The 21,430-nt window shown below is 49.0% G+C and overlaps 2 protein-coding genes across 7 annotated transcripts in view; one reads left to right on the forward strand and one right to left on the reverse strand.

Moving 5' to 3' along the window:
- LPIN2 (lipin 2) overlaps nucleotides 1–9,076 on the forward strand; it is a 95,891-nt gene extending 86,815 nt beyond the window's left edge. For all 6 annotated transcript variants that reach the window (XM_035270673.3, XM_078347839.1, XM_054244022.2 and 3 more), the window contains 7 exons: nucleotides 1,131–1,275; nucleotides 1,959–2,107; nucleotides 2,639–2,725; nucleotides 3,958–4,110; nucleotides 4,462–4,576; nucleotides 5,209–5,312; nucleotides 5,632–9,076. In XM_035270673.3, the coding sequence (XP_035126564.2) occupies nucleotides 1,131–1,275; nucleotides 1,959–2,107; nucleotides 2,639–2,725; nucleotides 3,958–4,110; nucleotides 4,462–4,576; nucleotides 5,209–5,312; nucleotides 5,632–5,776 (898 nt within the window). In that variant the 3' untranslated portion in view covers nucleotides 5,777–9,076. The remainder of the gene's footprint in view (nucleotides 1–1,130; nucleotides 1,276–1,958; nucleotides 2,108–2,638; nucleotides 2,726–3,957; nucleotides 4,111–4,461; nucleotides 4,577–5,208; nucleotides 5,313–5,631) is intronic.
- Nucleotides 9,077–10,101: 1,025 nt separating this feature from the next.
- The window catches only part of EMILIN2 (elastin microfibril interfacer 2), a 62,095-nt gene continuing 50,766 nt past the window's right edge, over nucleotides 10,102–21,430 (reverse strand). Inside the window, exons 5-8 of the mRNA XM_008979567.6 lie at nucleotides 18,840–19,223; nucleotides 17,021–17,053; nucleotides 16,236–16,364; nucleotides 10,102–13,091 (exon numbers count right to left, since the gene is read on the reverse strand). Coding sequence (XP_008977815.4) covers nucleotides 12,754–13,091; nucleotides 16,236–16,364; nucleotides 17,021–17,053; nucleotides 18,840–19,223 — 884 coding nt within the window. The 3' untranslated portion in view covers nucleotides 10,102–12,753. The remainder of the gene's footprint in view (nucleotides 13,092–16,235; nucleotides 16,365–17,020; nucleotides 17,054–18,839; nucleotides 19,224–21,430) is intronic.

Raw genomic sequence — 21,430 nt, forward strand, 5'->3', positions numbered from 1 at the left:
ATACCCTGCCTCCTCATGGAGCTGTGGCATTGGTGTATGGGAAGGGGTTATGAGGAATGTTTTAGCCATGTTGTCCTGGTGCCCCTGCTCCCCCTGCATCCCATTGGAGCCCAAAGGAGACATATGCCAAAGGGAGATATAAAAAAATAATCTGAAGGTTGGTTTGGGTGGATTTCATTTCCTGGAAGAAACAGCATTCTTTGGACAGTTTGATTGAGCAGCTGGGAGAGGACTTGCTCGAGATACACCCTATTCCTACTTCTGCCTGTTCATCTCCCCAAGCCCCTTGCCTGTTTCATTTAGTGTCTAAGACTGAGGGTTTATTTTCTTGTCCCTTACCACTCCCTATCCTTTTCTTTTAAGGGGTGTCTAAAATTTTTCTTACTAGTTTTCTAGAGAGTCTCACTCTGTCACTCAGGCTGGGGTACAGTGGTACAATCATAGCTCCTCAGCTCATGTGATCCTCCTGCCTCAGCCTCCTGAGTAGCTACAGGCGTGGGATACTACGGCTGGCTAATTTTTAAATTTGTATTTTATAGAGACAGGGTCTTGCTATGTTGTCCAGGCTGGTCTCAAACTCCTGGGCTCAAGCAATCTTCCTGCCTCAGCCTCCCAAAGTTAGGACTACAGGCAAGTGTTACTACCCTTGGCTAATTTTTAAATTTTTTATAGAGACGAGGTCTCCCTATGTTGCCCAGGCTGGTCTCAAACTCCTGGGCTCAAGCTGTCCTTCTACCTCAGCCTCCCAAAGTATTGGGGTTACAGGTATGAGGCACCGCACCCAGCCCCTAGTTTAGTTAAATCATTGTAAATGATTAATTTGTATCTTTTGAAATGTACATATCCTTTTCAAGAAGAGTTAGTAGATCTAGCATTCACTGGGCATAGCAGGAAATAGCAGGTCATAGTCAGAAAGTAAGTGCTTGCCAATTATGAAAGTGGCCTTATCAGTTAACAATATGAATTTCAGGCAGAAAGAGCTGTGGCAATGGGAAAACGGCAGAAGGGAATAACTCTACCCATTCCTAGAAAAGATTTAGGATATTTTTATTTTCTTGATCCTAAATGAAAAGCTCTCATCAATAAAATGCCCTTCTTCCTCTTTCTGTAATTGGATTGATGTTGAATAGGCCGGCCGAGAATGACTCCTCAAGTGATGAGGGGTCACAGGAGCTGGAAGAATCCGTCAAAGTGGACCCCATTCCCACAGAGCCCCTGAGCCATGGCAGCACGACTTCATATAAGAAGTCTCTCCGCCTCTCCTCAGACCAGATTGTGAGTCTTGCATGATCCGTGTAGGACTTACTTTAGTAATGGTTTAATTCGATGCACATCCTCTTCTGTCCACCCGTCCCCCAGCTGCATACACACTACATGTCGTGGTCGTGTCAATGCCTACCCACAGTGGAACCATGACTCCCACCCCCAAGAGCCATCAGGCCCACCTGGGAAACCTATGACTCGGCTCCTGCCATCCACCCCAGACATCCTTCCTCCATCTCTGAGAGTTAGTCATGCATAGCTAACCCAGCGCTGGGCCAGGTACTGTCTCTTAGGAGCCACAGCAATAACGAAATGATATTTTAGACACAATTTCTCCTCTCTTGTTTATTTTCCACCCTGACTTTGACCCATTTTCAGTGTGAAAGGGTCTTGCTGGGACCAGAGCAGGCTATGGCTAAAGCAGTGATTCTCAGGTGTGGTAGAAGAGTAGTAGACGAAGAGTACTTTTTGCTTTGTGGGGGTTCAGCGAAGTCCCTGGAACCCTATGACACTGTTGAGGCAGTGGCTCCCTCAGCGTTGTTAGCTGTGCTGGGCATAGGGTGGCCTGTTTGAAACCCTGGAAAGCATCCTGCCTCTTGCTGGGATTCCAAGCTACCAATTGTTCTGTAACGTTTTAAATTGTTTCGAACCATATGTTTCCAGCTGATTTTCTTTATTCTTATGCTTTTAAAAAGGCAAAACTGAAGCTCCATGATGGCCCAAATGATGTTGTGTTTAGTATTACAACCCAGTATCAAGGCACCTGTCGCTGTGCGGGAACGATTTACCTGTGGAACTGGAATGACAAGATCATCATTTCTGATATTGATGGGACAATTACCAAGTAAGCTCCATCCTTCGGGTAGGTGGCAGGGAGCAACCCCATATTCAGGGAGGGGCAGGCAGTGAGTGGTGGGGAGTTCCTCACTTAGGGCTCGCAGCCCTCAGCCAAGGCACTTTAAAGCCATATGCCCTGAGGCATCTCCAATATAGTCCACATGGGGTCATATTCTGCATGGAGGAGATGGGGGGGACATAACAAATGTCAAAAATCACTTTTGGAAAGATTTAATTAATTTGGTTTCAATTCTGATATGAAAACAAAGAAGCCCCTTGACATTAGAGTAGAAGAAAAGAGAATGCGTGGTGGTCAGTTAACCTCCGAACACACACATCTGGCGCTCAGGAGACTCCACTTTCAGAAGCACTTCAGTGGGTACATTTGCAGGGACTCCCTTGCAGTTGCATGAAGCTGTGATGAAATCCACTTTCAGGAGTGTCCCGTCACCAATTATTTATTGACAGCTGATAGTCAATCATACAGGAATATATGTTTGATTCCTGATACCTTTTCCCGTTTCTACTGTCATCTTAGGTCTGATGCTTTGGGACAGATTCTCCCACAGCTGGGCAAAGACTGGACTCACCAGGGTATAGCAAAGCTCTACCATTCCATCAATGAGTAGGTACCTCCCCACATGTTAACTCGCTCTAGTGAGCTGGAAGCTTGCTTTAATAACTATTATAATAACTATAGAACAGTGGTGTCTGTCTTCAGTCCACATAAATCATGTGTTTATGCTGCAGCATTCCTGCTCTTCCTCACTCCTTTCCCATTGGTGATGGGTGAGCCATGTACACCTGGCATCGCACGATGTGTCTTACCTATGTCATCTCAGTTAATTCTCACGGTGCTGTGTGTTTCAGGCACTACCTACACCTACAACTGAAACTATAGTTATTCTTTTGGCTAGAATTTAACAAGAGAGGTGATTTGCATTGTTAGTTTATTTTCTGGATATTTTAAAACTGTATTTCTTTGTGGAGATAGTGCACGTGGGCATGGGGGAAATAGTTCTCACATGGGCTGCTCTCTCTTGGGGCATCCTTCGTGGGGGGAAGATAGCAGTGCCATGGCCTTTGTGGGATCCTAATACATACATTACATTGATCTGAAGAATCTCAGTGTCTTCAGCATTAGTTGAGAATGCCATAATATGAAAAATTAAGAATATGTCAGTTACCTGAGTATGATTTTGCTTCTTATCTGATGAAGTGGTTTGCATCTTGCACATTGCCTTTACAAATAAGATCCCCCATATTTTTTCTTTGCAGTAAGTAATTTAAAGATAGTCCAAGGTTTTTTCTGTTCTCTAATATGGCTTTCCTGGACTAGATGCTGAACATTTTGTATCAGTACTTAAAAATTTAACATAATTCTTAGTGAAATCTCTATAATCCTATGCAGTTTCCTGCTAAATTGGAGAATTTGGTTTTCACAGTAAATGAGAGGAACTATATTTGGATCTTTTAAAAGGAAAGTTCAGGCTGGGAGCGGTGGCTCACACCTGTAATCCCAGCACTTTGGGTGGCTGATGCAGGCGGGTCATCAGAGATCAGGAGCTTGAGACCAGCCTGACCAACATGGTGAAACCCCATCTCTACTAAAAAATAGAAAAATTAACCAGAGACGGTCTCGCGTACCTGTAATCCCAGCTACTTGGGAGCCTGAGATAAGATAATCACTTAAATCTGGGAGGTGGAGGTTGCAGTGAGCCGAGATGGTGCCACTGCGCTCCAGCCTGGGTAACAAAGTGACTCCGTCTCAAAAAAAAGAAAAGAAAAGAAAAATATTGGTGTTTTTTTTTTTTCTTAGCCAAAACATGTGGGTTAACAGGGTGTGTTTTCTTTCAGGAATGGCTACAAGTTCCTGTACTGCTCGGCCCGTGCCATTGGCATGGCTGACATGACCCGTGGCTACCTGCACTGGGTCAATGACAAGGGCACGATCTTGCCCCGGGGTCCCCTGATGCTGTCCCCCAGCAGCCTGTTCTCCGCCTTCCACAGGTACACCCACACGTAGACAGGGCTGGGCCCAAGGTGGGAGGATGTGTGGGAACAGATATCAGACCTTGGAGCTGCCACACCTCTCCCAGTTCTTTGGCCTCTGTGGTGTCCTACCACATACTGCTTGGGGAAGAAAGCCAAGTTCTAGGAACCGTCAAATTTTCTCCTTCCCTAAACTTCATCACTCAGATTTTCTTAGCTATCAAACTGGCAAAGGAGGAAGAGGAAAGATTCCACTTACAAAGGATTGAAGATGTTGGGTGGCTGTGGGCACTAACATTTTTTCAGGACATCTCACTGGGGAAAAGGACCATTTAGAGTTTGGTGATTGTATTTGTATTTTTTTCACAGAGAAGTGATAGAAAAGAAACCGGAGAAGTTCAAAATTGAGTGTCTAAATGATATCAAGAATCTGTTTGCCCCGTCCAAGCAGCCCTTCTATGCTGCCTTTGGAAACCGTCCAAATGTGAGTATCTCCTGGGCTCTGGGTTCTGATGTGGGTGAAATTCAGAGGGATGTACTTCCTGGGGTGTAGCCACATCCCATTCTCAAAAAAGTTTTGTAAGCAAAATGAGACATCTGTTGTGCTCGCTCGGTTTTCACTAAATCTGTTCCAAATTTCTGTAGAAACTGGGGAAGTCCTGTCGGTGCAAATCTGCCCCAGAATTTCTATGAAGGACACTTTCCCTTTGTTTCTGTGGCTGCCATTCCATTTCCTCAGGTGGCTCTGACTCCTTCTAAGCAGTTCTAAGGTGTGTCCTTGGACTACCCCAGAGCCAGGGTCAGTGCTGGCCCTTCACTAGCACTTCCCAACCTGCCTCCCTTCCACAGGGCCATCACCCCTCAGGTGTGCACATATGGCCTCCTGGCCTCATCTGCCCCAGGGCCCCTGGCTTCCCCTTGGTGGCTGCCGGAGTTTTCTGACTCTCCAAGTTTAGGTTTGTCTGAAGTTCAGTTTCAGTGGCAGCTGCACTGTGCCAGCTCCACATGTTTTCCATTGAGTCTGTCTGTGCAGTGCTTCTGGCTCACAAGGAGCCTGAGAAGCATCTCCCGATTTCTCCTCCCTTGGAATCACCTGCTTGCTGTTTTCTTCTGCAGGATGTCTATGCCTACACACAAGTTGGAGTTCCAGACTGTAGAATATTCACCGTGAACCCCAAGGGTGAATTAATACAAGAAAGAACCAAAGGAAACAAGTCATCGTAAGTGTATTCCTAGCTCTCAGCCCAGCGCCCTGCAGTCAGGGGATATAGTTGGGGAAAGATAGCCCCTGTCCCTTGCCCCCCGATCCCAGATCAGGCCCCACTCAAAGGATAGCTACATCTGCTCTGTGGGTATCTCTTTTTCCCAATAGCTCTTTGAGGGGTTCCTGATTATCCTAGACTTATAAAATGGGACTGAGGCCTGCCTCTGAACCTGCCCACCTGAGGAATCCGAGTGACAGCGTCATAGCCCCTTATCTCTTTCCTTTGACCGATCTTGAAGTAATAGCCCTTGCCTCTTCCCCAACCCTTCTCCTAGGTATCACAGGCTGAGTGAGCTCGTGGAGCACGTGTTTCCCCTTCTCAGTAAGGAACAGAATTCTGCTTTTCCCTGCCCAGAGTTCAGCTCCTTCTGCTACTGGCGAGACCCAATACCTGAAGTGGACCTGGATGACCTGTCCTGAGGCAGCACCTCAGGGGGTGGGTGGGGCTTGGTCCACCTCCCCACAGCAAGGGAAGGTGGCTGGCCCTTCTGCTGACCTTGGATACCAGCCTTTCCCATGGGGACGGGCGCTCCTAGAGCTGGTCCTGCCATCCTCCTTTGCCTTCCCAGCTCGGCAAGGCTGCAGCTCAGCTCCTGGAAGGAGAAGGGAGGAACTGGGCCCTGGGGCTGGAGACCTGGGATCTCTCCTCTGTGGGTCGCACACATGCTTCCTGCTGTGTGCTGGGAGCTCCTTCCATTGCATCATTTTAAAGGAAGAAAAAAAGCAGCTAAAGAAGAGTGGACCAAAACACAGCACACAGTGAAGTTACAGTTTCCACTGGGCAGTTGAGGTGGCTTCTCTCTCTGACCAGGGCTGTCTTCAGATGTCAGGGTCCCTGAACGACTGCAAGCCCTGTCAGTGATGCTGGCCGAAGCTGCCTGTGCACATTTCTTCTTTGGGCATCTCGTTTCTCGCTACACTGAACAGGTCAGCTGCTCCAGTGAGGCAAGTTGGGCAGGACCCCTGCCCCAGGCCCATGCACCAGAACCACTGAGCCCAGTCCCATAAACGTGACCCTCTGGGGGGAAAGATCCCCACAGAACATCCTCCTGTCATCTGTGACGACTCCAGGAGCCCTTTAAGTTATTCTTAGACTTCACCAGAACAGGTCTTACAGGTATATATTTGATGTCTATAATAAAAGTGGGAAGGTGGGTCTTAAGACAAACCAAAAACCCTTCAACAACTCTGCTTTTAGGGATGCCTCAGAAATGCAGATATGCAGTTGAATGGGGTCCTGGGAAGAGCGCTGTATCTCTTTGTTTGCTGCCTGGCATAAATGGGCCTTTGGAAAGTGTCTTGCTTTAGGACAAGATTTCTAAAATTCTGTGATTGAGATTTGACAGGGAAGCACAGTGAAGCTTGCTTAAAGGCACTGACTAGCAGTGTGTGACTTTGGCTTTTGGAACCACACCCTGTAATCGGGCCTGTGGAAGCCTCGGGCCTGTGGAAGCCTCGAGCCTGTGTCAAAGAGGGGTCTTGGAGCTCCTATGGAGCAAGCTGCCCCCTCCTAGCACTGTCCCCACCCCAGCCTTGTGAGATCCCGTGAGGACATGGGTACCCATGTATTTTCACTAAATTATACATAGCAGCTCCATTTATTGATGCGGTTGTAATGAGCTCACATCGTATGTCTGAAGAGATGGCACCAGGGAAAGGTATGCCGTAAGCCCCTCCAGAGCTTTTGATAATGCTGGGTGTTGACAGATCTGCACTATTAACACTGAGAGAACTGTCAGGAGCCCAGAACCAACCCCAGGTCTTGGTCTCCATTGGTGAGAACACAGGACATGGTGGCTCCTGAGCAGAGAGGGAGCTGCAGATACAGGCTTGGTGCTCAGTCTCATGGCCAACTTTTCATGGCCCTGCCGTTGTAGTGGAACCTGTGCATGTTTGGGTTTGTTTCACCTAAGATAATGCTGATTTAGAGATGGAGAAATAGGGGTGGTTATTTTTCCAGATTGGAGAGTCGAAAGTCCCTGACTGATTTCAGCCATTTTTCCTAGTGCTGTCAGATGCAGAGACAATGTTTAAATCCCCTGAACACAGTTCTCAGTGGCAAAACCTAGGAAGGCACATGTTCCCAGAGAAGATACCACATGAGCCTTTGGTGCAAAGCTTCCCCCGGCTTAAATAGTTCACAAGGACTAATTGTTTAATGAGTTTATTTATCTACAGATTAGGGATCCTGGGTTCTGTTTATATGAAGTTCTGCGCAGTTTGTGAATTAAAATCTAGTACAGCAGCCATGCAGCCACCTCGTTTCATAGATGCCATCTGCGTGTCCTCTTGACTGCCTTCTATTTAGAGAAAGAAGGAGAGCTTTATGTGCTTAACTGAGCTTATAGTAGGACTTCTTTGCATATATATGGTACTAAAAATCTTAGTATACATCTTTAATCCTTTTTAGGTTGTCCTTTAAAGAGTTTTTGACTAGTTCTTTTTCTTGACAGCTCTTCTCTTTGGACACATGGGCCTCCTTAGAGGGTCCAGCCTAGGACCCAGCTCTCCTGGCCCTGTCCTGTGTTTAGGGTGGCTGGTCCCTCTGTCCCTGTGTCTGCTAGCACTAGACTTTGTTGCTGTAGATTGATCCAGTGGGTACATAGGCTAATTAATGTGAGTCTTTTTCCTTGTTTAAAGGAGTCCCTCTTGCTGAAAGTAGATGATTACTATTACTGTTGTGTTAGGAAAGTATTAAGTTTGTGCTTAAAATCCATTGCCATTTGGTACAAATGACATTTGTTCTTTCTGTGAAAGAGATGCCCTCAAATGTGTTTGTACACAAACCCCTAGGATGGTGAGTTGAAGCATCACCCTTGCACTATCTTCAGTGACGGGTGATGGCTCAGGGAGATTGCAGGCAGACTGGGCTCTAAGTCATTCTGTCAGTTGCTCCACTGGTGAAGTGGCCCTTTCCCTCTTTGCAATTCAGTCTAACTCGTATTTGCTTTGCTGTCTATGTGCTGAAGCCCATTCTGCGTGAGTTGCTGTCTGCCTCTCGTCAGACTGTGAGGTGCTGGTGTAGACCTGGAGCATGCAGGCTGTCTCCATGTTTGGGTTCTGTGTTTTGTTTTGCTCTGTCTAAAAACATCTACATAGTTTTCAACTGGAGAAAGAAAAAACTTAAAAATGGGATGTCCTAAAATGAAAGCTGTTCAAAGTCACAGAACAACTGAGTGATAAAGGAGATTGGATGACTGGGAAACGCTGCCCCTGAATAGCCCCTGCAACTGTGGGGCCTGCACACAGTCTTTCCACAGTTGGTATAGTGGGTGCAGGCTAATAGTTTAAAGAATAAACAGAAATCGGCCCTTTCACTTTTTGCAAGTCGGCGAAAACAGACTTCAGGGAATTTCATCTTTTTTTCATACTAGGATGTTTTCCCATGTTTTTGAGTTTCCAGAATTTAATAAAAATGTTTAAAAAATGATTTTTTCCCCGAAGTGCTCTTTCCAGGTGAAAACTACTCTTTTGGTTTGGTTTGAAAGTAAGAAAGGGAGGGGAAACTTTGCTTTTTAAATAATTATGTTCCTATGATGAAGTATTTGATTATTGACAGCAATGTCTCTAGTAAGTTTTAAGTTGTCCCAAGTTAATTGTAAACATCAGTATAGTACTCTTAGTTATGGTAAAGCAATTGTTGCAAGATGAATGGCTCATATTTTGATGCAGTGTTTGATGTTCAAAACAAAGTGTTACAATAAATGAACAGAAACTGAATGCATTAGGCTCTTCCATTCAGGGGACATTGAAACTATTTCTCTAGATTCTTGCCAGAAATTGGTAATTTCCATAAATTAGCATCTTGATCTTTGCTGACACTTAAATTTGTCTACAGGAGGGGATCCTTTTTGTTGCTTATTTTTAAAACCTGGCCCCAGAAGTGCAGCTGCACCCCCAGGAACTAATCTCTTGCTTTGTATGTTCTGCCAGAAAAAGCCATCCATATGTGACTTCTGCTGTGGTCTTGCTTCTGTCCAGGAGGGAGGCTGTGTTTATCTCCTATCACTCAGCCCTTGAATTTCCTGGGAGTCCTGTCCAGAGCCCTGGGACACCCCACCTTTCCTTAAACCCTTCCTCAGGGTGGACACGATTTAGCAATCAATCCTGATGTTTTTATCACAGAGTCAGAGTGACCTTTCATGAAAACTACATCCCATATATTATTTAAATGGTGATCTTTTTGTCCTCTCAGAATGTTGGGCCTTTACCAGATACAGCATATGTTGAACCCTGCATCCCAAAGGCCCTCCAGTGATTGTGAGTTCAGAATGGAAATGTTATGCATTTCCTGCCTCCTTGCCATGACCTGATGGCTGGGTGACAGCAACTATCGGTCTTTGGGAACACAAGAGCTCAGGGAGATTGGTTACAAAGGAAATGGTCTTTACCCAGAGCAGCTTTGAGGGCTTCAGAGGATCAGTGGACTTTTTATCCCTGAGCTCTGACGACGTGCCTGTGTGTGGCTTCTTTCTGTTGTGCCCTGTACCCACTGGAGTTGGTGTGTCCTTCCTTTTTCCTTGCCGTTTATAGGATGGCATAAGGAAAATACGCATTTATGTTTAGAAAGGGGCTGTGGGGCGGATATGTGCAAACCCGGGTTTCCAAGCTACAGGCATGAACTTAAGTGATTCCAATCACAAATACTCCCTGTCAGGCTGCAAATACATAAATTGTGAGAAACAATTAGTCACCACGGAAATATGGATTAGCATGCCAACCAGGACATAATTTCAAATGCAGTTTAAGATGTGCATTTATCGATGATACCATTTTGTTTTTAATCATGTAAATGAGACCATTTGCGAGTGTTACATGGAGGTGAGGAGGGGATGTCACAGTCCTTCTCTATTTAAGAAATGTCCTGACCTTTTCTCAGCAACAGTGTGGTATCAGAAGTTGTGAACTTGTTGCCTGTGTCTCAGGGTTTGGTATGCCTCTGACTCACGGGCACGCTACTGAGGGTCTGATGACTTCTTGAGGGGCTGCTCAGAACCCCACAGCCTTAAGCTCCGCTGACCCTATATAGTGCTGACCCTTTCTGTTCTACTACCTATACAGAAAGACAGCCTTTCCTTTCTAAAGATGTCTCCTAAATGGGCCAGGATCCAGCTGTTACCCTGCTTTATCTCAAAGCAGAGGCAGGCTGCAGCTATAATGAGGGGTATTGTGTTTTGCCTGTCTTGATTGAATACACAGAGCTGAGATTCACCTTTGTTGGTGAGTTGAGATGCTCTGAGAGGAGGACTGGGTTTTACCCAATGCTCCAGAGCCGTCTACGGAGTAGGGAAAGCGTCAGGCAGTCATCACCCACCTTCTGCCTGGAACCTGCCCCTGCAGCTCTTGAGCCACGTCCCTTGGGCACTGAGTGCGGTCATTTCAAAAGGAGTGTGGGGGAGGGGGCGATGGCGCATGCCAGCTGGGTTTTCCTGAAAACACTGCTGCAACTGGGGCTTTTTCCATGAGTCATTCCTAGGGCAGCCAAGGATACTCTGACAGCTCCCTTTAGCCAGTTCCCCAGCTGTAGTAACGGGGTGAGATACCATTCTCCCTCCTGCTCCTGGACAAAGAGATCCAAATTTTAAATAGTAAAATGGCAGACATTTAGCTCTTGTTTGTCTTCCTAGCTAGGGTCGGGGGAATAAGTAGGAACTTTGAAATGTCCAGTGGCCACCCTCTAAATTAATTTGCATACAGTCTTTAGGGCATTTTTACAGCATAAGAGCATCTAGTGGCTCCATGCGGGCCAAGGAAACCACAGCTCTTGTTTCTACTGTGCACACCTTTCCTTGAAGCAGGAGCCACACTGCAAACAAACCTCTTGAACACCAAACAGGGAGGGAAGTGGTGATTTATTCAGCTGGGAGCTGCCACAGGTGAAAATACTTCAACAACAGAGCTCCCAGACAAAATCCTTGCCCTTTTAAAGGCTTACAATTTTAGAATTTACATGTGAAAGGGTCTTGATCCATGAAGTAGGTGTGGGGTATGTGACTATGTGGGGATTTGATCGTATTTAAGCAAAAACAATGCCTTCTGGAAGGATTCCTCCACATCATGCCTGCAATCCATAGGAGTGTGATTAAGGGCGGCACCCGGTCTGCCAGCCTGTACTTCTCCAATGGAAATGCAATGTGGAAGTCTAGGGGGAAGGGGTCTTAGAAGCTTCAGAGGATTAAGGGTCTCCTTCCTCATCCCCAGTGGGACTTGATTAGCCAGATTTTACCAACCTGATCCATAGAGACCACCTTGAGCTAAGGCTTGAGCTAAGGGTACTGAGAGGTCTCCGTGGCGGCTGGTGACATTAATACTCTGGGGCCTCCCCTCAGAGCAGACGTCTTGCTGTGGGAATATACCGTGTTCTCGGAGGGGCTCAGCTGCCAGCATTATCTTGGGCCTCCTGGTGCTTAGGAACCTGAGAGGCTCTGTGAGCTGTGTCTGCTGGAGAGTGGTACAGTGAAGCAGCAGGGAACGGTTAGCCTGGGCAGCTGCTGTGGGCTCCGAGTGCAGCATCCCCAGAGGAGCCCCTCCAGCTGCAGATCACGTGGGGCCTAGACCTCCATCTCCAGAAACCAAAAACAAAACCCAAGTATATAGCTCGGATGGGGAGGGGTAACAGTTTTGTAGTTGAGATTAATTTTACTCGATTACTTTCTATAGCCCTTTTTGAAACAATTTCCTTTCTACAGTTTGCTTTTTAGCAACAACTCCCAGTCTGTAAGGCATGCCTCACAAAAGTAACTGGAAGTGGCTTTACATCTTCATTGACACTTCCTGTCTTTGCACTGAAATTGTATGTCATTTAAGGAGCCCAACAAGCTTTGGGAACAGTCTAACATATCACCATTTACAGCTGGGACAAGGCCTGGGTGAGTAGGGGTAAGTCCTAGGCGGCAATGGTGAACCAGGCATGCAATAGCCCAAGTCAAGTTGGGGGTCTCTGTGCGGTGGCACTTCAGTGTTTAAACTTCTGCGTGCAGTGTAAAGACAGCTGGCCACAGTGCTACCCGGCAGTAAAGATCAGCCACAGTGACCCGCTCTCCCCTGTCTCCCTCCTCCCAGCCTACATTTGGATGGAGCCTCTGCGGCGAGGTCAGGCCCAGTCCAGGGCCCTCAGAGTGCATACAGGTGGAGGCCTTTCCAAGTCTTCCAGTTGTCAAGTTAACATGACAGAAAAGTCAGTGGCCACATTCACCATGTGCCTTACTCTTGACGGCCTGGCTGGACGCAGTAAGGCACGGTGGCCTCAACAGCAAGGGAAGGCCTTTATGTTTGGGACAGGTGGGAGGACATATGTGGAGAACTCTAGCCCAGTGCTTCTATTACATATAAAACCGAATATATTAAAGCTTTGGAGTTTTTACAACTGTCTTTCCCCTGACCTCTACCTCACCACCCTAGAGGTGGGAAAGGAAAGGATATAAGAAAACCCCACTAAATGTGGAGTACATTTCATCAAAGTCTGTGTGAGCCAGCTTGCCCCCAGTCACCACGACATTGACTGCATCTCCTGCCTTCAAGTGCACGATGAGGTGGAATGCACCTGGACCTCCGCAGGTGCGCAGAGCCCCTGGGGAGTGGTGGTATTCCAGGAACTCTCTTCTGTACCCAGCCGTATGCAGCTGGGCCACGCTGGTGTTGGCGACCGACAGCACTGCTTCCACATAGGCGTCTCTCTCAGGGGTAAGGATGGCCGTGATGAGGTAGCGCCCATCATAAGGAGCCGTGAAGACCCCTGCAGGGAGAAAGGTAATCCTTGTGTTCATCCGCTGCTGTCACAGTCCTTCCCATGGCAGTAAGTGGTCCCCTAGTGGTTAATCTGGATCTGGGAGACCAGCCATCTCTGTCTTCCCATGGCAGCTAGTCGCCTGCCTCAGCTTCTTTTTATGCTCACCCCCTACAGCCTACCAGTAATGCAGAAGCCACCATAGCTATGTACCACTTTTTGCCATAGACCTAAGAATGCGTCTTGGGGCATTTCTCCTTAAAGGCTAACTTAAAATCAGCCTCAAAACTTGGCTGCTGGACAGAATACCCATGAGGCAGGGCCAATAAAAGTGAAGTTTGCCATCAACCCAGGGAGAGGCAGACACAGCACCATGGCGAAACCAGGGGCCATGCCAGGCTTATCCTACAGGAGGTCCATTCTCCCTGCGTTGGGCAGTGGCCAGAAATGAGTGCTGATACTCAGCCCATGACCTACACATTTTGGGCCTGGGGTGGGAAGGGAAGTGGTGGCCAGAGATGAGGAAGGTGGAAAGCTCTGTATGTGTCACTTTTTGCTCTTCAAAAGCAGCTATAGGTGGCCCCACAGCTAGGAGAATCAGTGCCCACACCAAATGCTGGCAGGAATGGCCGTTACTCACAGGCTCTACGGTGGACACCAGACCTTGCCAGTGACCACAATCTAAGAGCTGACATAAAACGGAGGGCCTGGGAGCTATAAAGAGTGATCCGGGCCATGCGCAGTGGCTCACGCCTGGAATCCCAGCACTTTGGGAGACAAAGGTGGGCAGATCACCTGAGGTCAGGAGTTTGAGACTAGCCTGGCCAACACAGCAAAATCCCGTCTCTACTAAAAATACAAAAAACTTAGCTGGGCGTGGTGGCATGCATCTGGAGTCCCAGTACGCGGGAGGCTGAGACACAAGAATCTCTTGAACCTGGGTGGCAGAGGTTGCAGTGAGCCGAGATGGTGCTACTACACTCCAGCCTGGACAACAGAGTAAGACTCCCATCTCAAAAAAAAAAAAGAAAGAAAAAAGGTTCTCAGGGGCCCAGGCCTTCAGTGTGCTCTGGGAAACAGAGGAGGCCCAGCCACCCAGCCCCCTTCCCAACTTTGAACAGCAAGTAACTGAAGGCTTTCCAGAGTTTTCCCGAGGCACCTGGCCCCGAGGCCTGCACCAGCCCCAGTGTTCTGGGTGTGGTCTTCACCTTTGTTCAGAGTCGCCTGTGATGCCTCACTCAGTTCACCCAGAATTACCTTTCTGTACCTGCTCCATGCAAGACTAGAGGTAACTCTGAGAATGCAATACCATAAGTCACATCCCTGCTGGCAAGCACTACCTGACCTATCCAAGAGGATGAGCCATCCCCGTGGCCAAGGCAGAATTACCTGGGAAGGGTTGCCTTGTTACAGTCAGGCAGATGGGAGCAGGGCAGGAGAGCCCCCTACCGCAACTAGGAACGTCAGGTGCCCATCAGGTGATGGTCCTGCAGTTGTTAACTGTCTCTCTAAAATAATGATTGGTCGCTGCCAGGACCACAGAAAGGCAGTTGCCCAATAGACAAAACCTGAAGGTTGTGATCAGTTGCTTCCTGATAAGATCTCAGGAGTTGGGCGATTAAGCTCACGCATGTGCATTAAGAGGCAAAATGACATTTACAATGGTCTCTAACTGGTGTATGACCTGGGAACATTCGAATGGTAAGGGAGGAACCTTGAGTGAGCATGTGCACAACTCCGATAAACAACGCGCACACTCCCCTCTGAGGTGCTGGCAGGCCACTGTGCATGCAGATGGCTCCCCAAAGGGAAGAATCAGGAAAGGGATGCACCCCACCCCCTGGAAGCATGCCAGCATGTAAGACCCCAAGTCACTGGTCAGACCTCACTTGAATCTCTCAGGTCACCCACTTGGCCGTCTTCCAAGTGTACTTTCCTTCCTGCTCTAAAACTTGCCTCAGTCTCTCAGCCTCACGCCCCTTGGTCAAATTCTTTCTTCTGAGTAAGTAAGCACTGAGAGACCCATATGGATTCCCCGCCACTAACATACTGACTCCAAAGGCCACAGCCACTCTGAGCGGAGCCCTGGGGGTCTGTGGGGCCCAGGAGGAAGCCACAGAGTGGTGGAAATTAAGCGGTGTTCCCCTGACCCAGACCTGCCTTAGATGCCAAGCTCCACCTTCATCAGCCTGGGGCACTGAGAATTCATTTCTCTGAGTTCTGCAGGTGACTTATGCTTGCTAACATGACACTTAAGAGCCACTGCCCTAAGGACAGTGACCAGACAGGGTAAATGTGAGGCCAGGGGTGACTAAAAACGACTGAGAAAGAAAGCAAGTCCCCCTCCCTCCCAGTGGCTTATGGGTGGCAAGGCCTCCCTGAAATCTGCTGGCCCCTCCAGGAGGCCCTGTTAGAGTGGGTGAGCAGAACAGTGACTGCCGAGGGCATAGAAAGAGGTCAGGAAAGACCCCAGGCCTCGGGGACCTCCCCAGGCTCTGCCCTGATGGGCCCAGGCACCCTGGCCCCTGCTTTCCTCAGAGCTGCCCAGCCTGGGTGGATACTGATGGGACATGGCGGACTGAGAGGTAAACTACACACCCATGATCCTTGGGACCCCCCAGAAACAACCTGGGGCAGGGGACATGCCAGGCACTGCAGACAGACTCAAGCTCCCAGCTGAAGGGATTGTTACGGAGCACGAGGCCTCTGGAGAGAGCAGTCTTTCTTTTGGCTCTGCTCATCATAAACTAGGAGACCCTGAGAGAGCCTCCTGCTTGTTGTGACCCAGGGTGTCAGGATGACTGTCGGAGCCCAAGGGAGTGGGGTGAGGCGGTGGCTATCAGAGGCAGCCAGGGTGTGGCGGGCTGTGCTGGCAGAGCCCTCATAACTGCCATAAAAAATGAACAGCAACCCCAGTGGTGAATGCTGAGGACTAGCGTGTTGACCTCACGACTAGAAAATGTTACACACCCATGCTGCCTGCAGCCCTTGAGTCGGGAAACATTCTACGTGAAGGCCCACTCAGCACCTGCTCCGGGGTGGCATCGTCCCTGACCCCACGGGACCCAGGGAATCAGACAGCCATGGTGGGAGGGGTCTCACCTGCACTGGGGTAGGAGGGGGACACAACACCAATTCCCTTCAGACACTCACCCGTGCTGGGGTTGTAAACATCCCCATCGTTCACAAGCACTTTGTTAAAGAGGACAACGCCCCCATTGCTGGGGAAAGGCTTCTGGGTGAGCCCCGCAGAAAAAGACACCAGAGAAGGCACTGGAGCTCCTGGAACAGAGAAAGGATGGAATGGGTTGGCCCAGATGCTTCTATCCTCTGGGGCAGGGGCATGGAAAACAGGCCTACGTGCCAGGCCCATTTTAATTTCACCCAAAGTGGTGAATCAAACTCCTCCCACCCACGGGCCAGAGGGTTCCCTGTCTAAGATCAGTAGTCAGGACAGCTGAGGAATCTGAGGAAACCGGACAGGCTCTTGTTAGGAGGGTGTGTGAAAGGCTGGGCATGTGTGTGTGTCCGTGCACGTGTTAGGAGGCCAGGCCAGGTAGTGGGTGCATCATCATCTAGGGAGCTGCTTACTTACTAATAAACCAATAAAACTGGAGCCTCAGGAAGCTCGTCAGGACCACACAGGGGCAGAGGCCCACCCAGTGATCCCCTTGGGAAACTCAGTGAGCTGGGATGATGTAGGAGGGAAGATTCCTTGTCTGGGGCCTGCCTCTAACCCTCTCTGGTGAGCAAAACTTGGGGAGTTCAGTCCACTGTTAGTCAGCAGAGGGCTGTCCCAGTGCTGCTGGGTGGGGAAGGGCTGGGCTCAGGCTTGATCTATATTAATAGCCTGGAGGGAGAAGCCGGGAAATCTGGGGAGGGGCAGAGCCCACTAAGGAGAACTCTCTTCCTTCCCCCTGGTCTCCCAGCAGACATACCTGAGGAAGCTACAGGAGGTGACTTTGGGTATCCTGAAAAACAAAAAGGAAATGGCATGTCAAACAAGGTCCTATGCACCAGCTCCTTGTTCTGAGCCCCCCCTTTTTTCTCTTTGCTCCTCACAAGTTCAAATCGAGTCTTCACCACTAAAGAAACAGACATAGAACAAGGCCACTCACTGTCACTGCCCTCCTCGAAGCAGAGGCACGAGTACCAGCCTGTCCCTGCTTCCTCACTGGCCCACTTATCCCTGGCAGGGAAGAGGGCCCTGAGGGCAAGCTGGCTGCAGGAAAGAAAGAGATGGGCGCTGGAGTCTTGGGGACTTCTCTGCGACTGAGAGTCCCACGAGCCAACTAACATTTGCCCTCTAGCAGTGTTATCTGTTCAAGAGCTTCACCTTCAACTAGACTGCAGTACTTCTTAGACGGAGGCATGGATGGGTGGGTGCATAAACGGAGGCACAGACAGATGGATGAGTGGATGCATGCAGGGAAGAGTGCACGGATTGATGCGTGGATGGATGTGCACATGCTGGGTGGATGGATGCGTCATGGATACATGGGTGGGTTGGGGGGGGTCCCCTGGGTGCCCTGGCCTCTACATATGAGGATGCACATGTGGGTGGATGGATAGATGCACGGGCTGCTGGATGGATGTGCCAATGGGTAGATACACGGGTAGATGTGTGGGTGGGTGGATGGACGAAGGAGGGAACAAATAGCCCAAGAGAGTCTAAGCATCCATGATACATGGAACTAACAGAAGGTAAGTGTTGTTTTAGAAAACGCAGGACATCTGCCTAAGAGAGCTGTGATCACCACAGCTCAGGTGGCTGAGAAGGAATAGAAAACAAGAGCTGGTGAAAGAAAACGTATCCTTGTCTTTTCAGCAGTGACCCAGCCTTCCAGACAGCCATGGGCGTTAGGGGCCATAGGTGCACCAGGCTATCACTGATGGGAACCAACCCCAGCCCTGCCAGTGTCTGCATGTCCCTAATGGTCAGCCTGGTCGGATTCAGAGGGGACTGGTTTGCATTGTTCTACAGCAGATGACATGACCTGCCCCATTCAGGGTCATCTGTTTACCTGTTACAGCCCCAATCTGTTTCCTCATCTGTTAAAAAACACTGGCTTCACAGTGCCATTGGGAGGGCTGCAGGAGATCCAGATGCAGTTCAGTCCCTGGTACACGGTCGGGATCCCTCAAATGCTCACTGCTTTCTCCTCCTGTCTCTGCCCCACTGTTACTGACAGTAATGGTGCAGACATTCACAACTCACGCGGAGCATTTTCCAGCGAAGCGCTCCACAGGGCTTTTCTCCCTCACAGTAACCCTCTGAGGTCCGGCACTCTCCTCACTTTGTGGTTGAAGGAACTGCAGCTCAGAGAGCTCAGGAAGCTGCCCCAGGTCCCAAAACCTGTGGTTGACAGCCCTCCTGCCTAGCCACGCAGCTGTGCCACCTGCTTTGCTACTACCCAAGCGCCTAATACCCTATGGCTTCCAAGTCCTTCCTGCTGGGAAGATCAATGAGCTGCCCATGTCGCACAGGTACTCCAACCCGCAGGCCCATTCTATTTCTAAGCGTTGACAATTGCACAGTCCCTAGGGTGACCCAGCCTCCACGTGTTGGATTCGCACCAGTGGCCCCTCAAGCCTCGGCATCCTTGCAAAGCTGCCTTTCTAAACTTGTCCCCCTGAAGGCTGGACCCCGGAACGCCAAGCCCCTCGACAGACCCTGAGGCTCAGGCAGAAAGTCTGGGTAAGCGCCACGCTCCTCCCAACCCCCCACGCTCCTCCCCACGCAGCCCCGGGCCTCACCTGGTGCGCCCGCAAAGCCTTCTGCGCTGGGGACGGACCCGCGCCCAGTCTGGCCGTCCACGCCCCTTAGCAGGCCCCGACCCGAGACACCCGCACCTGCTGGGGGCCCGGCCTGGCCCGTCTCCATGAAGACCCCGGTGGAGCCTGGCAGCCGGGGCCGCACGGTCTGGCCGGGCCGGGCGGGAGGCGGTGGCCTCTCCTCTGGGGGCCCCGGCTTCAGGGGCCGCTGGGGCAGGACAGGCTTCTGGCCCGTGGGCGGGCGGCGCACAGGGTCCTCGAGGGTTGCGTGGTCGCTGGGCCTCGGTGGGGTGGGTTCAGGCTGCGGCGGCTCCGTGGGGTCCTCTGCGGGCAGCGGGGGCCAGGACGGTTCCAAGGGCTCCTCCGCTGGGTGTCAGGGGAAAAAGAAACACACTGGGTTAGGATCCTCAGACCTGACTGCCCCATCAGGCCCCTCCGTGAGCCCTGGCAAGTGGGGTCCCCGCAGGACTATGCGGCCGCCCCCACCGCGTGGCACTAGCAGGATACACGGGCATCCACCTGTGTCTTCCGAGGATGCGTGACCACCCAGGAGCCGCCAGGGACCCCTGCCCAGGGCTGAGGGTTCCAGCCTCTCCTGCGTAGACGGCTGCGCTCTGCAAACGGCCTCATCCTTGGCTCTGGAGCCTAACAATTCCAGATTTCACGGCACGTGGACACCACGGGAGCGTCTGAAAGGAACCTGATGGCACCGAGAGGCAGTTTCTCTAACGGCCTTTCCTAAACCAATATTCCATGAGAGAGGCCCAACAGAAAACAATCTGAATGATTACTTTCTTAATTTTCACCCAGGATGGTACAGAGCTAATTCCATTCTAGATACAGAGAAATTAGTTCATTCCATACAATAGAATGACATCAGGATTTACATCTCTTTAGAATCCTGGTTGAGAAAGGCTGGGTTAGACAGAGAAAGAGGCAGAGGGATTGAAAAACATGGAGATCCCAGCTACAGTGGAAGATAGGAGTAAGACGCCAGTCTAAAAACACCAAGTAAGGCCGGATGTGGTGGCTCATGCCTGTAATCCCAGCACTTTGGGAGGCCAAGGCAGGCGGATCACGAGGTCAGGAGCTTGAGACCAGCCTGGCCACCATCATGAAACCCAGTCTCTACTAAAAATTTTAAAAAGTTAGCTGGGTGTGGTGGTGAGCGCCTGTAATCCCAGATACTCAAGAGGCTGAGGCAGGAGAATCGCTTGAACTCCTGAGGTGGAGGTTGCAGTGAGCCAAGATTGTGCCACTGCACTCCAGCCCAGGTGACAGAGTGAAACTCTGTCTCAAAATAAATAAATAATAAAAAATCAATAAAAACACTAAGTGAAAGTCTGCTTCCTAAATAAGGAGGCTCACAGCCCCCATTCTCTGCTCAGCTCCCAGCCTCTTGCTTATACCTCTAGCTGGAAATGGGAGGATTCTTCAAATTGACCCTATAATGATGCCCACAGCCATAAAACTCTATTTAAAATGTGAACGAAAGTCAAAATCACCTGACACATGAGAAAAGCTGCCAATGTGAATGACAGAGACCAAAGCAAGCCACACCAACTAATGAAAAGGAACTCTAAAGAGACAGACACGGTGCAAGAAAATAAACACACACTGTCCTCAGAGAAGACAATGACACTGCATCTAAGATGCAAGAATTGATTGCTGTACAAAAGGGACAGCCAGAGAATAAGGGTGAGCCTTTGCTGATTAAAAAGGTGCTGGCCAAAATCAGAGATTTCAATAAAAGGGTTGGTAGACAAAAATCAAGGAAATCTTTCAAAAGATAGAAGATGACAAAATGATTAACAATAGGAAGTAAATAATAAAAAAAATAATAATAAAGAGTAAACCTAAGAAGTCCTTCCAGAAAAAGAGATCTGAAAAACTGGTTTGTAGGAGTGATGGGTGGTAAGGAGAAGATTATCAAATAAATATACATCTTCCCAGAACTGAAGAAAATGAAAGATCCCAGCACAATTATTGAATAAAAGGAATAAACCAAGCCATATTCAGAACACTGAAGATAAAAGGAAGATATTACAAACTTTCAAGGTAAAAAATTTAAAAAGTGACTGCAAATCAGGAAGGTATCACCAAGCTTCTCAACAGTATTGGAAACTAGAAGAGAAGGGAACAATGTCAATATTGATAGACTATAATTGTCAACCTTGAATTCTATACCCAGCCAAAATACCCATCAATTACAAGAGTAGAATAAAGATATTTTTAGACAGCAATATTTTAAAAAATTTAAAAATGCTATCTCTCAAGCACCCTTTCTTAAAAAGCTATTGGAAAATGTGTGCTACTGAAACAAGGGAGTAAACATGAAAAACCACCAGAGAGTAAAGAAAGGGGAGAGAGGTTAAAGCCATTTCTAGGATAGTAGTGAAGGCAGGCTCAGACCTAAAGCCTTATTGCAAGTCTAGAGAATAACCAGTGCAGGCTAGATCAGGTAGAGCAAGAATTCCTGGAAGGGGGTCAATTTTTTCTTTAAAATTGAACTGACAAATGACCTGATACTTTTTATGATGTAGAAAATTGTATTAAGAGGCTGTTGAAGGGTG

Source organism: Callithrix jacchus, chromosome 13 (assembly GCF_049354715.1).
Source record: "Callithrix jacchus isolate 240 chromosome 13, calJac240_pri, whole genome shotgun sequence".
NCBI classification, from domain to species: Eukaryota; Metazoa; Chordata; class Mammalia; order Primates; family Cebidae; genus Callithrix; species Callithrix jacchus.